A 16090-nucleotide genomic window follows, 5' to 3' on the forward strand; every position below is an offset into this window, starting at 1 on the left:
TTCCTCTTTCTCCACATCCTCGCCAGCATCTGCTGTCACCTGAATTTTTGATCTTAGCCATTCTGACTGGTGTGAGGTGGAATCTCAGGATTGTTTTGATTTGCATTTCCCTGATGGTTAAGGATGTTGAACATTTTTTAGGTGCTTCTCAGCCATTCGGTATTCCTCAGGTGAGAATTCTTGGTTTGATGCTTGATAATTTTAGAGTTCACAGAAATGCAGATCTCTGAAGGAAGAAAGTGAATACTGAGGGAGTAATTTATTTTGTTTCTGTTTGTTTTTCTGTAAGTTTTGTTTATAGTTCCGTGTTTGTTAAAAATCCTAACATTTCCCATGCAATATTTATATAAGTGAATAAGTACAGGTGTAATAGCTGTCTTTCCTATTGGGCTTACACCATTTAATCAATGATAACTTACTATGTACAAGATTCTCTTCAACTTTGCTGGATCATAAACTGAAACTCTTGAATTGTGTCTCAGGCTCTGCATTTGACCCCCTTGGTCAGTCCAGGGGCCCTGCTCCTCCTTTGGAAGCCAAAAATGAAGACAGGTATGCAAGGCCTTCGACTGCTGCTGCTGCTGCATGTTTTTGTTTGTTTGTTTGTTTGTTTGTTTGTTTGTTTCTAGATACATAATATTAGCTTGTGTGAGCAGTACACTGATGAATCTTCATTCCCAATTCTTGGCCTCAGTAAAGGAATACAAATCTAGGAATAGTTATGTGAAGTCATACAAATTCTTAATGGTTAGTTGACTGAAGTTGTTGTCTAATTTTCATGAGTAGTGATTCTTTTGAAGGCTGAACAGGATTATAAATGTTATGTAATTTTGAAAGGGTATGTTTTCAAAGAAAAACTTAGTAGTGTGTCTTCAGTGGGATTTTATTTAGTTATCAGTGCGCATTAAGAGTTACACTATTTCCCTGGAAGAAAAGAGTAGCAAGGCAACAGTAACATTATTTTCAAATGTGACTGCTTTGGCAATTGTTTGTTTGTGTGCGTACATGCATGGGTGCGTGCGGTGCGTGTGTGTTTGAGTCAGGGCCTCACTATGGAGCCTTGTCTGGCCTGGAATGCTCTATGTACACCAGGCTGGCTTCTAAGTCAGAGATATGCTTAGGTCCTGGCACTAAGGCCTATGCTACTATGTGGGGCCCTGGAGCCAAGTCTTTTTAAACTGGCTCTTATTTAGAAATTTCCTTTACAACATTTTTATGTTCATAAATAATTTTAAATCTCTTATGAGCTTTAGTTTTCCTAGCCACTGGGGAAGTTTTTATTTTTCATAGGATCTCAAAAAATATCCCCTTCTCTCGGGAGCAGTGATGCAGCTGCGATGGTCCAGTGTGCCTGACTGCTCTGCATCCGCCCTCTATCACTTACTAGTTTGTGATCTTGGCAGAACTTTCTAAGCTAATTTATTTTTTCAGTAAAACATAATTACAGTTCTCACATCAAGTGTTTTATGAGAAGTAAGTGGAGTTGTTAGGGCAGCACATTTAGATTATTACACTTGACACTAAATAAATGTTCAGTTTATTTTAATGTATATTTATTATGAATAATTCTCTAATATAATTATTAAGCACAATATTGTGGATTTTTTAAACAATTCCACATATATCCTTATTTGAAATCTATTCTTAACGTGTAATAGCATTTAATAGACAATGCTAAAAAGTAACTTGTGATATAGATTTTAGTGGTTGGATGATTTAAATAATACTGTTTTCTCAACAGTCCAGAAGAAAAAATTAGACAGTTGGAGAAGAAAGTAAATGAGTTGGTGGAAGAAAGCTGTATTGCCAACAGTTGTGGAGACTTAAAACTGGTAAGTTGGTAAACTAGGAGAACTCAGATTAAGATATGTGCAGATGTCTGTATCTACTTTTAAATATGCATTTATTTTATTTTATTTATTTATTTATTTTTGCGGTTGACTGGCCTTAGGGTTTGAGTAAGGCAATTATTTTGAGAATTTTGCCTTACAAACTCTTATACCACAATTGGATGATTATACAATTTTTGACATTACCTTTTTAAGGTTTATTTATATTTTGTGTTTATGAATGTTTTGCCTGTATGTGTGTATGTATGCAGTATCTGTGAAGGAAAGCATGTTGGATCCCTTGGGTCAGGAGTTACAGACTGCTTGAGCTGCCATGTAGTTGCTGGGAACCAAACCCTAGTCCTCCAGGGTAGCAGCAATGCTGAGTCTTCTCTTCTAGGTTGCTTTGTTACTTTACTTTCACCTCAGACCATGAAAGTACAATGTTCATGACTTAAAAGATAAGTTTCAAGCAGATCATGGTGGCTCACATCTTTAATCCCAGCACTTGGGAGGCAGAGGCAGGTGAATTTCTGAGTTCAAGGCCAGCCAGGTCTACAGAGGGAGTTCGAGGGACGACAAGGGGGCACAGCAAAAAAAAGCACCCCGGGGGGGGGGGGGGGGGGGCGGGGATAAGTTTCTTATTATATTTCTTTGTGGAACTTGCAGTAAATAAGCCCTTTCTCAGCAAGACCACATAGTCAGTCTAGGAGGCAAAGCTCCAGGTTAAACAGCATTCTGGGATTTTGTGTGAGGCCATAGGGACATTCAGAGTCATCTGATGTGGGGTAGGCACTCGGTTGTTCATCATATAGATGCATAAATGCTGGCAAATGCAAAGAACTATCTTACCAAGTGTAAGTCTGATTTCAGGCCTTAGAGAAGGCAAAAGATGCAGGAAGAAAAGAGAGAGTCCTGGTGAGACAACGAGAGCAAATCACAAGTCCAGAAAATATCAACTTGGACTTAACCTACTCCGTAAGTGTTGGTGTGCCTGCTGAGGGCAGTGTGCTTACCAGGGTCTCCTCGGTCCTTTTGTTTTGTTGTTGTTTCTTTCTCTAGTGTTAAGGATCAAACTCAGGTATTGTTCATGCTAGTCACATGCTCTGTCACATACATCTCTAGCCCTCTTGTAGTATTTGGGAAAAGATTTTTGTTTTCACCAAATCATAAATTTGATACAGACTTATGGGGTACTGTCTTAGTTATTTTTCTATTCCTGTGGCAAAACACCATGACCAAGGCAACTTATAAAAGAAACGTCTTAATCTGGGCCAGTTTTAGAGGGTGAGTCTGTGACCATCATTGTGGGGAGCATAGCAGCAGGCAGGCAGGAATGGAGCTGGAGAAGGAGCTGAAAGTTCACTTGTTGAGACAACTACAAAGGAGGGAGGGAGGGAGGGAGGGGGAGAGAGAGAGAGAGAGAGAGAGAGAGAGAGAGAGAGAGAGAGATATTAACCTTAAAACTTACCCCCAGTGACTTATCTATTTCAACAAAGCCACATCTCCTAATCCTTCCTAAATAGTTCCACCAATTGCTGACCAAGTGTTCAAATGTATAAGGGCCATTCTTGTGTAAACTACCACAGGAACCGTGTGATAGTTTGACAAACGTATGCATTGCTTAATGCTTATGTCAGATTGAGTTTATCTATGTTCTCAAACATTGATCATTTCTTTATTATAAAAGCATTCAAATTCCTTTCTTGTAGCATTTAAAATTATATAGTATATTATCATTATTTTTGGTTCTCTTGATGCAAAATAACACAATGCAGCTTTGTTTTGTTGAGACACTTATTTTTTTTTTTTTAGAATTATTTATTTTACTTATGTGAGTACTCTGTCACTGTCTTCAGACACACCAGAAGAGGGCATTGGATCCCATTACAGATGGTTGTGAGCCACCATGTGATTACTGGGAATTGAACTCAGGACCTCTGGAAGAGCAGTCAGTGCTCTTAACCATTGAGCCATGTCTCTAGCCCAAGATACTTTTTTAATACACAGCCTGAACTACCTCAAATTTAATCCTCCTGCCTCAGCCTCCTACATGATTATAGCATGTGCCATAATGCCCAGCTACACCATAACTTCTCCCTGTAACTGTAACGTTGCACTCATTGGCCAGCTCTTCCTCTCCTTTGCTTCTCCTGGTCTTTTTGGTTTTGCCCAATTTTATTTTTTAAAATTTGATTGTTTCTTCTGATTTCAGAATTAGTCTAATATATTTAGTTTGTGAGACATTTTTGTTTGTGGTTTGCATAAGATCTCTTTTGTTTAGCTGTTCAGTTAATTGTTTTTATTTCTGTGATGGGAACTGAGCCTAGGCCCCATGCGTGCCAGGTGCAGGCCTCATGGTGACCTGCATTCTCAGCCATCAGTTGTCTTAGTAAATAATTGCAAGCTCGTGGTCTTATGCTGCTACTCACAAGCATTGTTACTGTTTATGCTACCCAGTGCTGTCTTAATGAGATGCTAATGTAGATTTTTTTTTTTTAATCAGTGACTATGTGAAGACATTGGGGAAAAACCAAAGCCTTTGATTTCTACAAAATGTGTTTAATGCTGAAAAGATGCTTGTTTGATATTTACATTGCTGTTAAGGAGTCCTATATGCTAAATAATGGAAAAGGAAACATCTGAAATGTTAAAATGCCAGATAGGCGCACACTGTTAATTCCAGCACTCAGGAGGCCAAAGCAGGCAGATCTCTGGGAGCTGGAGGCTACTCTAGTCTATGTATCTAGTTCCAGGCAGCCTGGACTACATAGTGAGACCCTGTCTTAGAAAAAGGTCATGTTAGATGAAGTCTCTGATTCACTTTACTGTTTAGGCTACTTTAAATGATACTTCGTTTCTATTTATAAGGAGAACTAAATAGTCCTTTTCTTGATTATTCTTTTTCTACCGGTAACACTAGCAATGCACATTCATTTTTTGTGGGCCTTCCCAAGATTATTGAATGACAAGTACTATGCAAATTAAATAAAATACATAGAATATAGAGTGAAGTTTCGAGGCCAGCTCTCCATCATCTGCAGTCTATTTACTTCTTGTGGCAAGGTAGTAGTTGTATATGATTGGCTGAGTAGCTTGAGACAACAGCTTCATTCAAATAGGGTTTTTATTGTTGTTGTTGCTCTTTTTTGTTTTGCTTTTCGTCTTTGAGACAGGGATTCTCTGTATAGCTCTGGCTGTCCTGGAACTTCCTCTGTAGATCAGGCTGGCCTCAGAGTCACAGAGGTCCTGCTTCTGCTTCCTGTGCTAGGATTAAAGGCGTGCCCCACCACTGCCCAGCAAGTGTGCTAACCTCTAGAATGACTGCAGGTGAATGGGGCCTAGAATGGTCATTATGTGGCTTTTTATGTTTCCTTCCTAGGTTCTTTTCAACTTGGCCAGTCAGTATTCTGCTAATGAAATGTATGCAGAAGCACTAAACACATACCAAGTTATAGTGAAAAATAAGATGTTTAGCAATGCAGGTAGGTGTCTATAAATAGATTTGTAGCTCTTTTACAGTGTTAATTACATTTCCTCACTTTATTTTTTTTTTATAATAAAGTGATCTTTTCTTTAAGTAAATTTATATTTATGGTGTGGTGTCCTGCTTGAAGATACTATGTGTGAAAACCTATACGAATACAGGAAGAAATGCCATTGCCATGAGATAACTGCCTATGCTAAACAGAAAACATATTCCAAGCTGGCGAGGTGGCTCATGCCTTTAATTCCAGAACTGGAGGCAGAGGCAGGTAGATCTCTGAGTTCACTTGGACTATATAGGGAGCTCCAGGACAGCCAGGGCTACATAGTGAGACCCTGTCTCAAAAAAATAAAATAAAAAATTAAAATATTTTTTGTCCCATCATCATAGGAAGAAAGAAGCATGATAACCATAATATTTCTTTCCTTATGTGACTGTTCTCAAGAGATGAGTGTACATTTATATTGTATAATTTTTGTCATAATAATAAGATTTATTAGTTTCCTTTAATATTAAAATTATGTAGCATTATTGAGTAACTTACAGATGTTTCATATTCCTTTTTTAAAGTGTGTGTGTGTGTGTGTAAATACAAATGCATGTATGTGATGCTGTACTTGTGGAGACAGAGGACAGCTCATAGAGTCTCTTTTCTTCCTCTATACATCCAAGTTGGAAGCAGCCCTTCATGCTTGCACAGCAAGTGCTTTTAGCAGTGTCTCTCCTGTCTCATGGTTTCCTTAGCACAGTGCACTTGAGACTGTAATAGAAATGGTTGTCTAGCCATCTTAAGTCTCATGTATGAGCATGTGACAGTGGTGTACTGTTTTGATGTTAGAATTTTATGTATAAAACTTCACAACAGGACCCATGAGATGGCTCAGTGGGTAAATACTCTTGTACATATGACTTATGACCTAAGTTTAGTCCCCAGATCCTAGAAAGTGGCAGGAGAGAACCAACACCCACAAATTTTCCTCTGACCTCCACATGTGTGCTATACCTGTACACATACACACACAATACATTTTAAAACATTTAAAGCTTCCCAACTTGAAAAAAAAAAGTTTTAGAGAATATAGGCTAAGATTGTCTATAATATCATAGGAAAAGTACAAACATGAAAATGCTTTATACTCTTTTTTTTTTAATTAGGAAGACTGAAAGTGAATATGGGAAATATTTATTTAAAGCAGAGAAATTATTCCAAAGCCATTAAGTTCTACCGAATGGCCTTAGATCAGATCCCAAGTGTCCATAAAGAAATGAGGTAAGTGTAAAATATGGTGTCTACATTTTAAGTATCTCTTCATAAATAAGATGACTTGTGATTTGATGTCATTGGGCTGAGCGTTTTGAAGTGTTTATAGATGAGAGGTGTTAGGTTCATGGTTCAGATGTGGTATTTTGCTCTGTTCGCCTGTGACTGTTTGCACACATCTCTATAAGGGCAAAATTAATAAGGTTAAAGAAATAGTGTATGACCAAGTAAAATAAAACTAAGATAGCAGTGCAGCTTTTAGTAACGTTATACAGCTTAACACCAACACAGCCTTGACAACAGTGCTGACAGCACGGCAGACCACAGTGCATGGCTAGAAACCAAGACCCAGGGGTACACTCCTCCTGCTGTGTGAGACAAGTGAACCTAAATGATCACTGTGGAATATAAAAGGTGGAGAAGTTGGGATTTTTTCTACCCCTGCAATATTCAAGAGCAAAACCTGTATTTATTGGTTTAATGTTCCCTAGGACATTTCATTTGTGATAGTCCCTTTAAATGCTACTATTCAGCAAGTGCTACCTAACTTACATAATACTCTAGAAATACCCTTAACTCAGATAAGACCAAGAATTTGAGCATGTCAAGAAAATGTAATTTGGGGGCATATATTAAATGCTTAATAATGACTGAGGCAGTGGGTGCAGTAGTAATTTAGCCAAAGCAGTAACTACTGAGGACTACTCCGAGTTCTTTAAGGAAGGGAACTGAGGTGGGTTACATTCGTGGAATGAGTGACCCTGATAATAGTCTGCTAATTATGAATAAACAATGAGATTATGTTCAGATATACTTAGAAAAGGGGCGGGATCACACCCACTAGAATGACCCAAAAGGACAGGTATTGATGGAGATGCTGATAAGTTCGACATTTTATGCAATGGATATGTGAAATGCTACAACTACTTTGGAAGACAGGCTAATCTTAAAAGGTAAACATTTACCATATGGCCATCAAGAACATTTACACTATTTCAAAGTATTCATAGTAGCATTAATCATAGCACTAATCTAAAATTCCACCAGGTAGGCAGTAAACAAGAAAATATGGTATGGCACACATCTTTCATTCCAGTACTCTGGAAGCAGAGGCAGGCAGATCTCTATGAGTTCAAGGCCAACCTGGTCTACATAGAGTCCCAAGCCACCAAGGCAGCCAGGGCTACATAGTTGAGACCCTGTCTCAAAAAATAAAATAAAATATAGTATATCTATGCTATAGAATACCACTTAGTGATTTTAAAAGGTGGTGAATCACCAATACTACAGTATAGAGGAACCTCAGGATTGTGTCAGGGAATGAAACCCGACACCTCATAGAATTCGACTTATAGGCAATGACTAGGAAAGGCAGGGAGACAGGAAGGCAATTCGAGTTGCCCAGTGCTCACTGTTGATGGGGAACGAAGGGTTTCTCTTCAGGGTAAGATGTGGTTATTGTCCTGCATACGTAAGTACAGCAGTAATCACCAAATGTCGTGATCTCCTGTCACTCTATTAAAAAGCTTTTATAAATTAGAGAGTAAGATGAGAAAGAGGCAGGGAGGTGCAGCTCCTGGGCGTCAGAGCAGGATTCACACTGTTTAGGCCGATCGGTGTCCCTCTTTGTTTAGCATTAAATAACCGGTGTTTTCTTTGTTTAGGATTAAAATAATGCAGAACATTGGAATCACATTTATAAAAACTGGTCAGTACTCAGATGCCATCAACTCATTTGAGCACATTATGAGCATGGCCCCGAGCCTGAAGGCAGGCTTCAACCTTATTCTTAGTTGTTTTGCCATTGGAGATCGGGAGAAAATGAAGAAGGCATTCCAAAAATTAATTGCTGTTCCGTTAGAAATTGATGAAGATGATAAATATATCTCCCCAAGTGTGAGTATGCAAATGAGAGTTAACAGCATCTCCTGCTTGTCTGTCTTTCTGTTTCTGTAAATGAGCTAATTGGAATTTCTCAAGGGGCAGTTGATATATTTCATTTGCTATTTAAATTGAGAAAGGAACTCTTGAAATAGAGCTAGAAATATGGTTAAAACAGACTATGCAATTTAAGTCAAAACTTTAAAAAAGGAATCATTAAAAATAAGATTTGACTATACCTAGACCATGTGACCATGGGATGTTTATTTCCTGGTTAGTTTTTGTCAGCTTGACACAAACTAGAGGCCCCTGGGAAGAGGGAGCCTCATCTGAGGAACTGCTTCTGTCAGGTTGGCCTGTAGGTGGGTCTGTGGAGCCTGTAGGTCTGTGGAGCATTTTCTTGATTCAGGTTTGATGTGGGAGGACCCAGATTGTTGTGGGCAGTGCCACCCCTGGGCAGGTAGCCCTGGGTTGTATGAGAGAAGAGGCTGAGCAAGGCATGAAGAACACTTTGATGGTCTCAGCTTCTGTTCCTTGATGCCAGGCTACTGCCTGAGAGTCATGCCCTGGATTCCATCAATGGTGGACTGAAACCTTCAAGCTAAATTGAACTTTCCATACCTAAGTTGGTTTAGTCAGTGTTTTTATCAGAACAGTAAGAACAAACTAGAACAGTAGTACTGAGGGATGACACTAAGGCTTTGCACATGTTCTACCACTGAGCCATATACCCTGCCCATCTACCATGGAACCGAAAATTCTTGTTTTGTTTTGTTTTGTTTTGTTTTGTTTTGTTTTGTTTTGTTTTGTTTTGTTTTGTTTGACATAGGATCTTATTATCCCAGGCTAGCCTCAAACTTGCTATGTAGTTAAGGGTGATTTTGAATTTCTGATACTGCCTTCACTTTCTGAATATAGCGCTAAGATTATAAGCATATGCGTTTATGCTTATTCAGTCTTGGGGATTAAACTCAGGACTTCATGGATCACAGGGAAACATTCTATCAACTGAACTACATCCTCTATACCCTCAGCCTCTGAAAAGTCTTGTTTCCAAAGAATTTAAAGAGGGAATATTATATAATATTAAGAGGTATAGGTATTTTACACATGAGAAACTGGTAGAAAATACACCAAAATAGAAATAATAGTTCCTGGCAGTTGGATGCTGTTGCTTCTTCCTCTTCTTTCTCCTCCTCTTCTTCTTTTTTCTTAATACTTTGAAGAAATTTCCCAAATATTTATGCATAAATTGTTAGCATTCTATTACATTAAGTCAAACCACATGAAATTTCCTGTATTTATAGGTCAAAGCAGTATTTTTTCAACTTAATAGAGTTGAACTCCACTGTTTATTCTTTGAGGGTCTCTTAAATTTGGGTGGCCTGGAACTCATCATGTAGCCCAGGCTAGCCTCCAAATTCTGAATCCTCCTGTCTCATCTCAACCTCTAAGTGCTGGGATTGTAGGCTCACCATGCACCATGCCCAACACTAGATATTCTCCTTCCTCTCCCTCTCTCCCTCTCCCTCTCCCTCCCCTCCTCCCTCTCCCCTCTCCTCCCCTCCTTCCTCCCCCTCCCTCCCCCTCCCTCTCTCTCTCCCTCTTTCTCTCTCTGCCTCCCTTGTGTGTATGTGTGCATGTATGTATGTATGTATGTATGCATGCATGTGTGTACCTATGATATGAAAGCCAGAAGTTAGTAATGGGTATCTTCCCCAGTAGCTCACCACCATATTTTTTGAGACAGAGTCTCAAAACCTGGAATATACTGATACAGCAAGACTGGCTGGCCAGAAAGCCTCAAGGTTCATTCCTGGCTCTGCTTCTCCAACACTGATTCTTACATGGGTGCTGGGAATCTAACCTGGACCCTCAAACTTGCACAGCAAATTCTTAACCGAGTGTCTCCCCCCCCNCCCCCCGCCTCTCTCCCTCTCTCCCCCAGAAATAGATTTTTTTCCTGATACAATATAGGGGTACTATTGTTCCTAGAAAAGAGTGGGTGTAGGCTATGAAGCCTGATGCCTGGCCCGCCACTCAGAACTTACTCTCCTTGCTGCTCGGTTCCTTTATAATGGGGCAATTATGACATGCTATATAGGATTGTGAGGGCGGAATGACCAGTAAATGTAAGGTGTTGAAAGTATATGTAGGGCATAATGCTGGATACATGTGGATTAGTATGTATTATTTTCATACTGAGAAAAATGCTGTGTGTTATTTAAGAACCATGGGTGTTTGTCTGGGTGGTGCTGACAACCCCAAGCCTCCCATGCTTAAGTTGGTAGAGTGCTGGTGGGCTGTGTCATCCCCAGCCTCATTCTTACTCTCTCAGTAGGAAGTCATGGGGCTACGCTAAGCAGTGACTAACCATGAACAGACTTGGACTTGAATTTAGAATTTATAGTATCACATATTTATACACACAACCAGAGTGTTTGTATGTTTGGTACTATCCTCTCTGGCCTGGCCCTTTCATCTGCTCTTCAGAATATGTATTATTCCATGGAGAGTGTGATAGGCCATTATCAAAACCACAAAACCAAATCTGCCCTATATAAGGAAAATAGATTAATGCATGCACTGTTTCATACATCTAGATGTTGGGTTTTGATTAGAAATCTTAAGTTTTTTTATTTTTATTTCGGACTTACTTTTCAATTTTCTTTTCCTAGGATGATCCCCATACTAACTTACTGATTGAAGCTATAAAAAATGACCACCTTAGGCAAATGGAACGTGAAAGGTAACATTTCGGCCACTAATATGACTTTAGACTTTAGAAAACGACTGCCTTCTTATTGATTCTTATAAAACTTGTCAGTATCCCGGAGTGATGTTAAGCACCTTTAATTCCTACACTCAGAATGCAGAGACAGGAGGATCTCTTAGTTCTCGCCTGGTCTACAAAGCGAGTTCCAGGACAGCCAGGCTACATAGAGAAACCCTGTTTCAAAAAACCGAAAACCGAACCAAACCAAACCAAACCAAACCAAACCAAACCAAACCAAAGGTCAGTTGCATCTGTTTCCTGAGCTGAGCTGTTACCCACCACTCCTCTGGTCTCCTACGGCCCAGTTATCTTTATTAAACTGTATGTTTAGCAGTAGGAGGGTAAACCCAGGTCCCCTGCTCTACCACAGATTACGTCTCTAGCCTTTTTTTTGCTTTTTATTTTGAGGTAGGTTCACTAAGTTCTCTGAGTTACCCTTGGGTTTATTCAGTAACCCAGGCTGGCTTTGAACTTGTGATCTTCTTTCTTCAAACTGGGATTACAAGCCTATTTTACCAGGCCTGGTCTTATTTAGCTATTCGTAACCATTTCTCTGTAATTCTCTCCCTATCCATTTGGTATCATATTACAATTTAGTTACCTTTGTTTTGTTCAAAAAAATTGTCTTATGCATTTTTGTCTTGCCTGCCAATTAAATATCAAATTTAAGGGAAAACATGTATGTATTTGTTTTCTGTTCTTTATTTTTATTTTTCATACGTGTGCATAATGAATTTTTATTATATTAACACTTTTATCTTCTTCTCAATAAGTCTTCCTCCTCCTGTTATGTCATGTGTGTCTGTGCAAGTGTTTGTGTGTACATGCGTGTGCATGTTTGTTTGTATGTGCTGTTTCTAGTTCTAACACCAAATATGAGCCTTTCCACACCAAGATTATCCAATTCTCTGGAAATTCAGTGGGTGGCCAAAAATTCATTTTCATACCATCTAAGTTCATACAGAGCCACAGAGACTCAGTCCCACAGGCCTCTTCAGCCCCTAATAGAGTCAGCAGCAATAAGCAAAGCCTTCTGTTCTGACTTCATAAGAGACAAGTTTGTTTGTTTGTTTTAAACCAACTCTTCTTAGGATCTATAATTTGCTAGAAGTGCACAGAACTTGGGGAAACCCTATGTTTGTATTGCTAGTTTATTGTAAAGGATACAGCTGAGAAACAAGCAAGAGGCAAGGTACACAGCATGAGCTCCTTGGGAGACTTATAAGGTTCCATGTCTTTCCATCTGTGCCTCCTTCTTACCACCTCTGTGTTGACCAACCTGATCCTCCCTAAGCGAGGCTCTGCATTAGAGACATGACTGATTATGTCGCTGCCATTGCTGATGGCTTTGCCTTCAGCTCCTTTCCTTTCTAGGCACTGGAATGTGTCTTAGTCACTGTTCTATTGCATGACCATGGCAACTCTTATAAGAAGAGCATTTAATTAGGGCTTGCTAACAGTTTCAGGGATTTAGACCATTATTATCATGAGGGGAGCATGGCAGCAGGCATGGCGGGCATAGTGCTGAAGAAGTAGCTGAGAGATAGATCCTGATCCATGGCCAGAAAGAGAGAGCCTGAGCCTGGCATGGGTTTTTGAAACCTCAGAGTTCCTCCAACAAAGCCACACCTCCTAATCTTTTCAAAGAGTTCCACTCTCTGTTGACTAAGCATCCAAATATATGTGCCTCTTAGGAGCCTCTTATTCAAACCACCACAGGATGAGAAACTGAAAGTTCTAGACATTTTATCACATGTGTTGATTTCTGTCAATTCAGCTCCATTTTTTATCCTCATTGAGACAGGGTCTCATGTAGTCTATGCTGTTTTCAAACTTGTTCTTTTAGTAAGGATGGCCTTGAACCTTAGTCCTTCTGAATCCACCTGCTAAGTAATCATGTTCATCTTTGAACCTTTTTTAGGGACCATGAGACATCATCTCATTAGCATAACTCGTGGTCAGAAAAAAGCATACTTTTAGCATAGGAGAAGTTCCAAAAGTTTTGGGAGCTCTCTCTCGCTCTCTCTCCCCCCTCCTCCTCCCCTCCCCCCTTTCTTTTTCTTTCTTCTTTTGAGGGTTTTACTGTCGCCTGCCTAGTACTCTGACTTTGTTTCTTATTCTAATGCATTTCCTCACAGAGCCATCCTCCATCAAATGTGACTGGAAGGTCTAAGAGTTATTAAGCATGCAATATGTATGTTACATGGTAGAAAACAACTTTTGATTTTCTTAATTGTGACAAAATAGATACAATGTAAAATATACCATCCTAACATGTATTTACTTAGACAGGTCTTACCATGGAGCCCAGGCTGGGCTGGAGTTTATGGTCTTCCTGCCTTCTGGGGTTCAGATGTGAGTCACTGTGCCTGACACCGAAACATTTACTTTTTTTCCCCCTCAAAACAGGGACTCTGTGTAGCCCTGGCTGTCCTGGAATTTGCCTGCCTCTGCCTCTGAGGGCTGGGATTAAAGGCACGAGCCACCTCACTTGGCTTATTTAGTCATTTTTCAACTATATAGATCAGTAATATTAAGTACATTTACATTATTTTGTAACTAATCTCCAGCACTCTACTCATTTTCAAAAACTAAAGTTCGGTACCTGTCACATTTATTAAACAGCTCCCAGTGTGTACTCAAATACTACTCTCTGGAAACCACTCTTCTACAGTCTTTCTCTGTGATTTACAGTAGTGTAGGTACCTTATATAAATGGAATAATAGACTGGTTTTCTTTTTTAAGATCTTTTTATTTATTTTATGTGGATCATTGTTTACCTGCATGCATATGTATATAACACACACATGCCCACTGCCAGTGGAGGCCAGAAAAGAGCATCAGATTCCCCACAGGACTGGAGTTAAAACCACCATGTGGGTGCTGGAAACTGAAAGCAAGTCTTCTAGAAGAGAACTAGTGCTCTTTAACCACTGAACATCTCTACCCCTCAAGTCCATTTTAAAAACTGCTATGTCTATAATTCTAAGAAAAGTAGATTAAGATAAATATCAGCTATCATTTTAAATTGCTAAATCCCCTTGGAATGCAACTTGGCATTTTCCAGTGATGGTGACAATGTGCATTTGATAATATACAAGTATGTTGCATACACACACACACACACACACACACACACACACACATACATATATACTTTAGAAAGTAACATGCAGCTGGGTGTGGTGGCCTACTCCATGACTTTAATCCCATCATTTAGGAGGTAAAGGCAGGTATGTGGGTGTCTGTGAATTTGAGACCAGCCTATTTTACATAGTGGGTTCCAAGACAGCCAGGGGTACACAGGGAAACTTTTTCTCATAAAACAATACAAAACAGAACAACAAGAATAATAGTTTCTTTTGGGGGGTTGTGTGCATGTATGGCTTGTGTGTATGCATGTTCATTATGTGCTTTTGCACATATGTGTCTGGATGTGCAAATGTAGAAGCCAGAAGTCAATGTTGCTTGTCCCTTATCACTCTACCTTTTGCTGACCGAGTCTAGAGCTCAACCAGTGGCTGGAGTGACCACGCAGTGAAGCCCTAGGATCTCACCTCTCTGCATCCCAGTGCTGGATTACAGGCACATACCCCTTGGCTTTTTATGTAGGTACTAGGGAACCCAACTCAGGTCCTCCCTGTGCTTGCTAAGCAAACGGTAACCCACTGAGCCCCTGCCCAGCCCCATCCACTATTTGCTTAATAGTTGTACAGCTCTCATTCATGTCCATAGGTAGGTTATGTAATGTAGCTATGGAGCTTTGTCTGTTTCATTCTTTCTTTCCCTTGTCAGAGGCATCATCTCAAGAGCAGGAGAAGAAAGGCACACAGGTATCCCAGGAGGACTCACATGGCGAGTTGTGTTTGCTAGTTGTTTTAGTCTGACTTACATGTCTTTCAGGATGTGTGAGTGGTAGTAGTGGGGTTGAACCAGGTTTAGTCATGATGGGCAAGAACTCTAGTACTGAGCTGCAGTCCTAGCCCTTGCTTGGGGGAACAGGGGCTTTACTCTGTAATCCAGAGTGGCCTGTGACTGGCTGGCCTCAAACTCATGATCCTCCTGCCTCTACTACTCTTGTGTTAAAATTATATACACCACCACTCCTTGCCTTTTGGGCTTTTTGTTTGTTTGTTTTGTTTGTTTTGTTTTGGTTTGGTTTGGTTTCATTTTAGTTTTAGTTTCAGGTGTTTAGTTTGCTTGTCTGTTAGTTTTTGTTTTTTGAGACAGGGTTTCTCAATATAGTCCAGTCTGTCCTGAACTCCAATCCATCTGCCTTTCCCTTCTCAGTGCAAGGAGGCAGGCCCTGCTCAGTCCTAACCTTTATGAACACATATCTTATGTGGCCGTCTGTCCTCTACTTAGCTTCTATGGTGTGTTAGTTTTGATAGATAATCTTTATACTTAAATTTTGAGAATTAAATATAAATTACTTTTATGTCACATCTAAATATAACTCCTTTGTTTTTATAATACAGGAAAGCCATGGCAGAAAAATACATCATGACAGCTGCAAAACTCATTGCTCCTGTGATCGAAGCATCTTTTGCTGTGGGTTATAATTGGTAAGAGTGGAATTCAGGCTTGAGAGTCTAGGCTATGCCTTTGTTCTGAGCTTTGGGCACTGGTGTCTCTTGCTAAGTAGGTTTGCTGGTGACTAGGAGCCTATTGCACGTGACCTGTATTTTTTTTTCTAAAGGTTTTAATAATTTTCCCCTAGCTTTCTTTTAAATTCTTTTAAATTCTTGAACCATATGTTTACATTTGTCTTTGATTCAAGAGCTCCATAGATACCTACATAGTCTTGTTTCTCTTCAACTTGGGGAAACATCATATAATATTCCTTATAAGTTGC

General features: G+C 39.6%; 1 protein-coding gene across 3 annotated transcripts in view; it reads left to right on the forward strand.

The window, feature by feature from the left end:
- The window catches only part of Ift88 (intraflagellar transport 88), a 91753-nt gene that overhangs the window by 16310 nt on the left and 59353 nt on the right, over nt 1-16090 (forward strand). For all 3 annotated transcript variants that reach the window (XM_021181484.2, XM_029469187.1, XM_029469188.1), the window contains exons 7-14: nt 483-552; nt 1742-1832; nt 2703-2807; nt 5212-5314; nt 6472-6586; nt 8242-8473; nt 11137-11207; nt 15714-15800. In XM_021181484.2, coding sequence (XP_021037143.1) covers nt 483-552; nt 1742-1832; nt 2703-2807; nt 5212-5314; nt 6472-6586; nt 8242-8473; nt 11137-11207; nt 15714-15800 — 874 coding nt within the window. The remainder of the gene's footprint in view (nt 1-482; nt 553-1741; nt 1833-2702; nt 2808-5211; nt 5315-6471; nt 6587-8241; nt 8474-11136; nt 11208-15713; nt 15801-16090) is intronic.

The sequence above is a fragment of the Mus caroli genome, chromosome 14 (assembly GCF_900094665.2).
Source record: "Mus caroli chromosome 14, CAROLI_EIJ_v1.1, whole genome shotgun sequence".
NCBI lineage: Eukaryota > Metazoa > Chordata > Mammalia > Rodentia > Muridae > Mus > Mus caroli.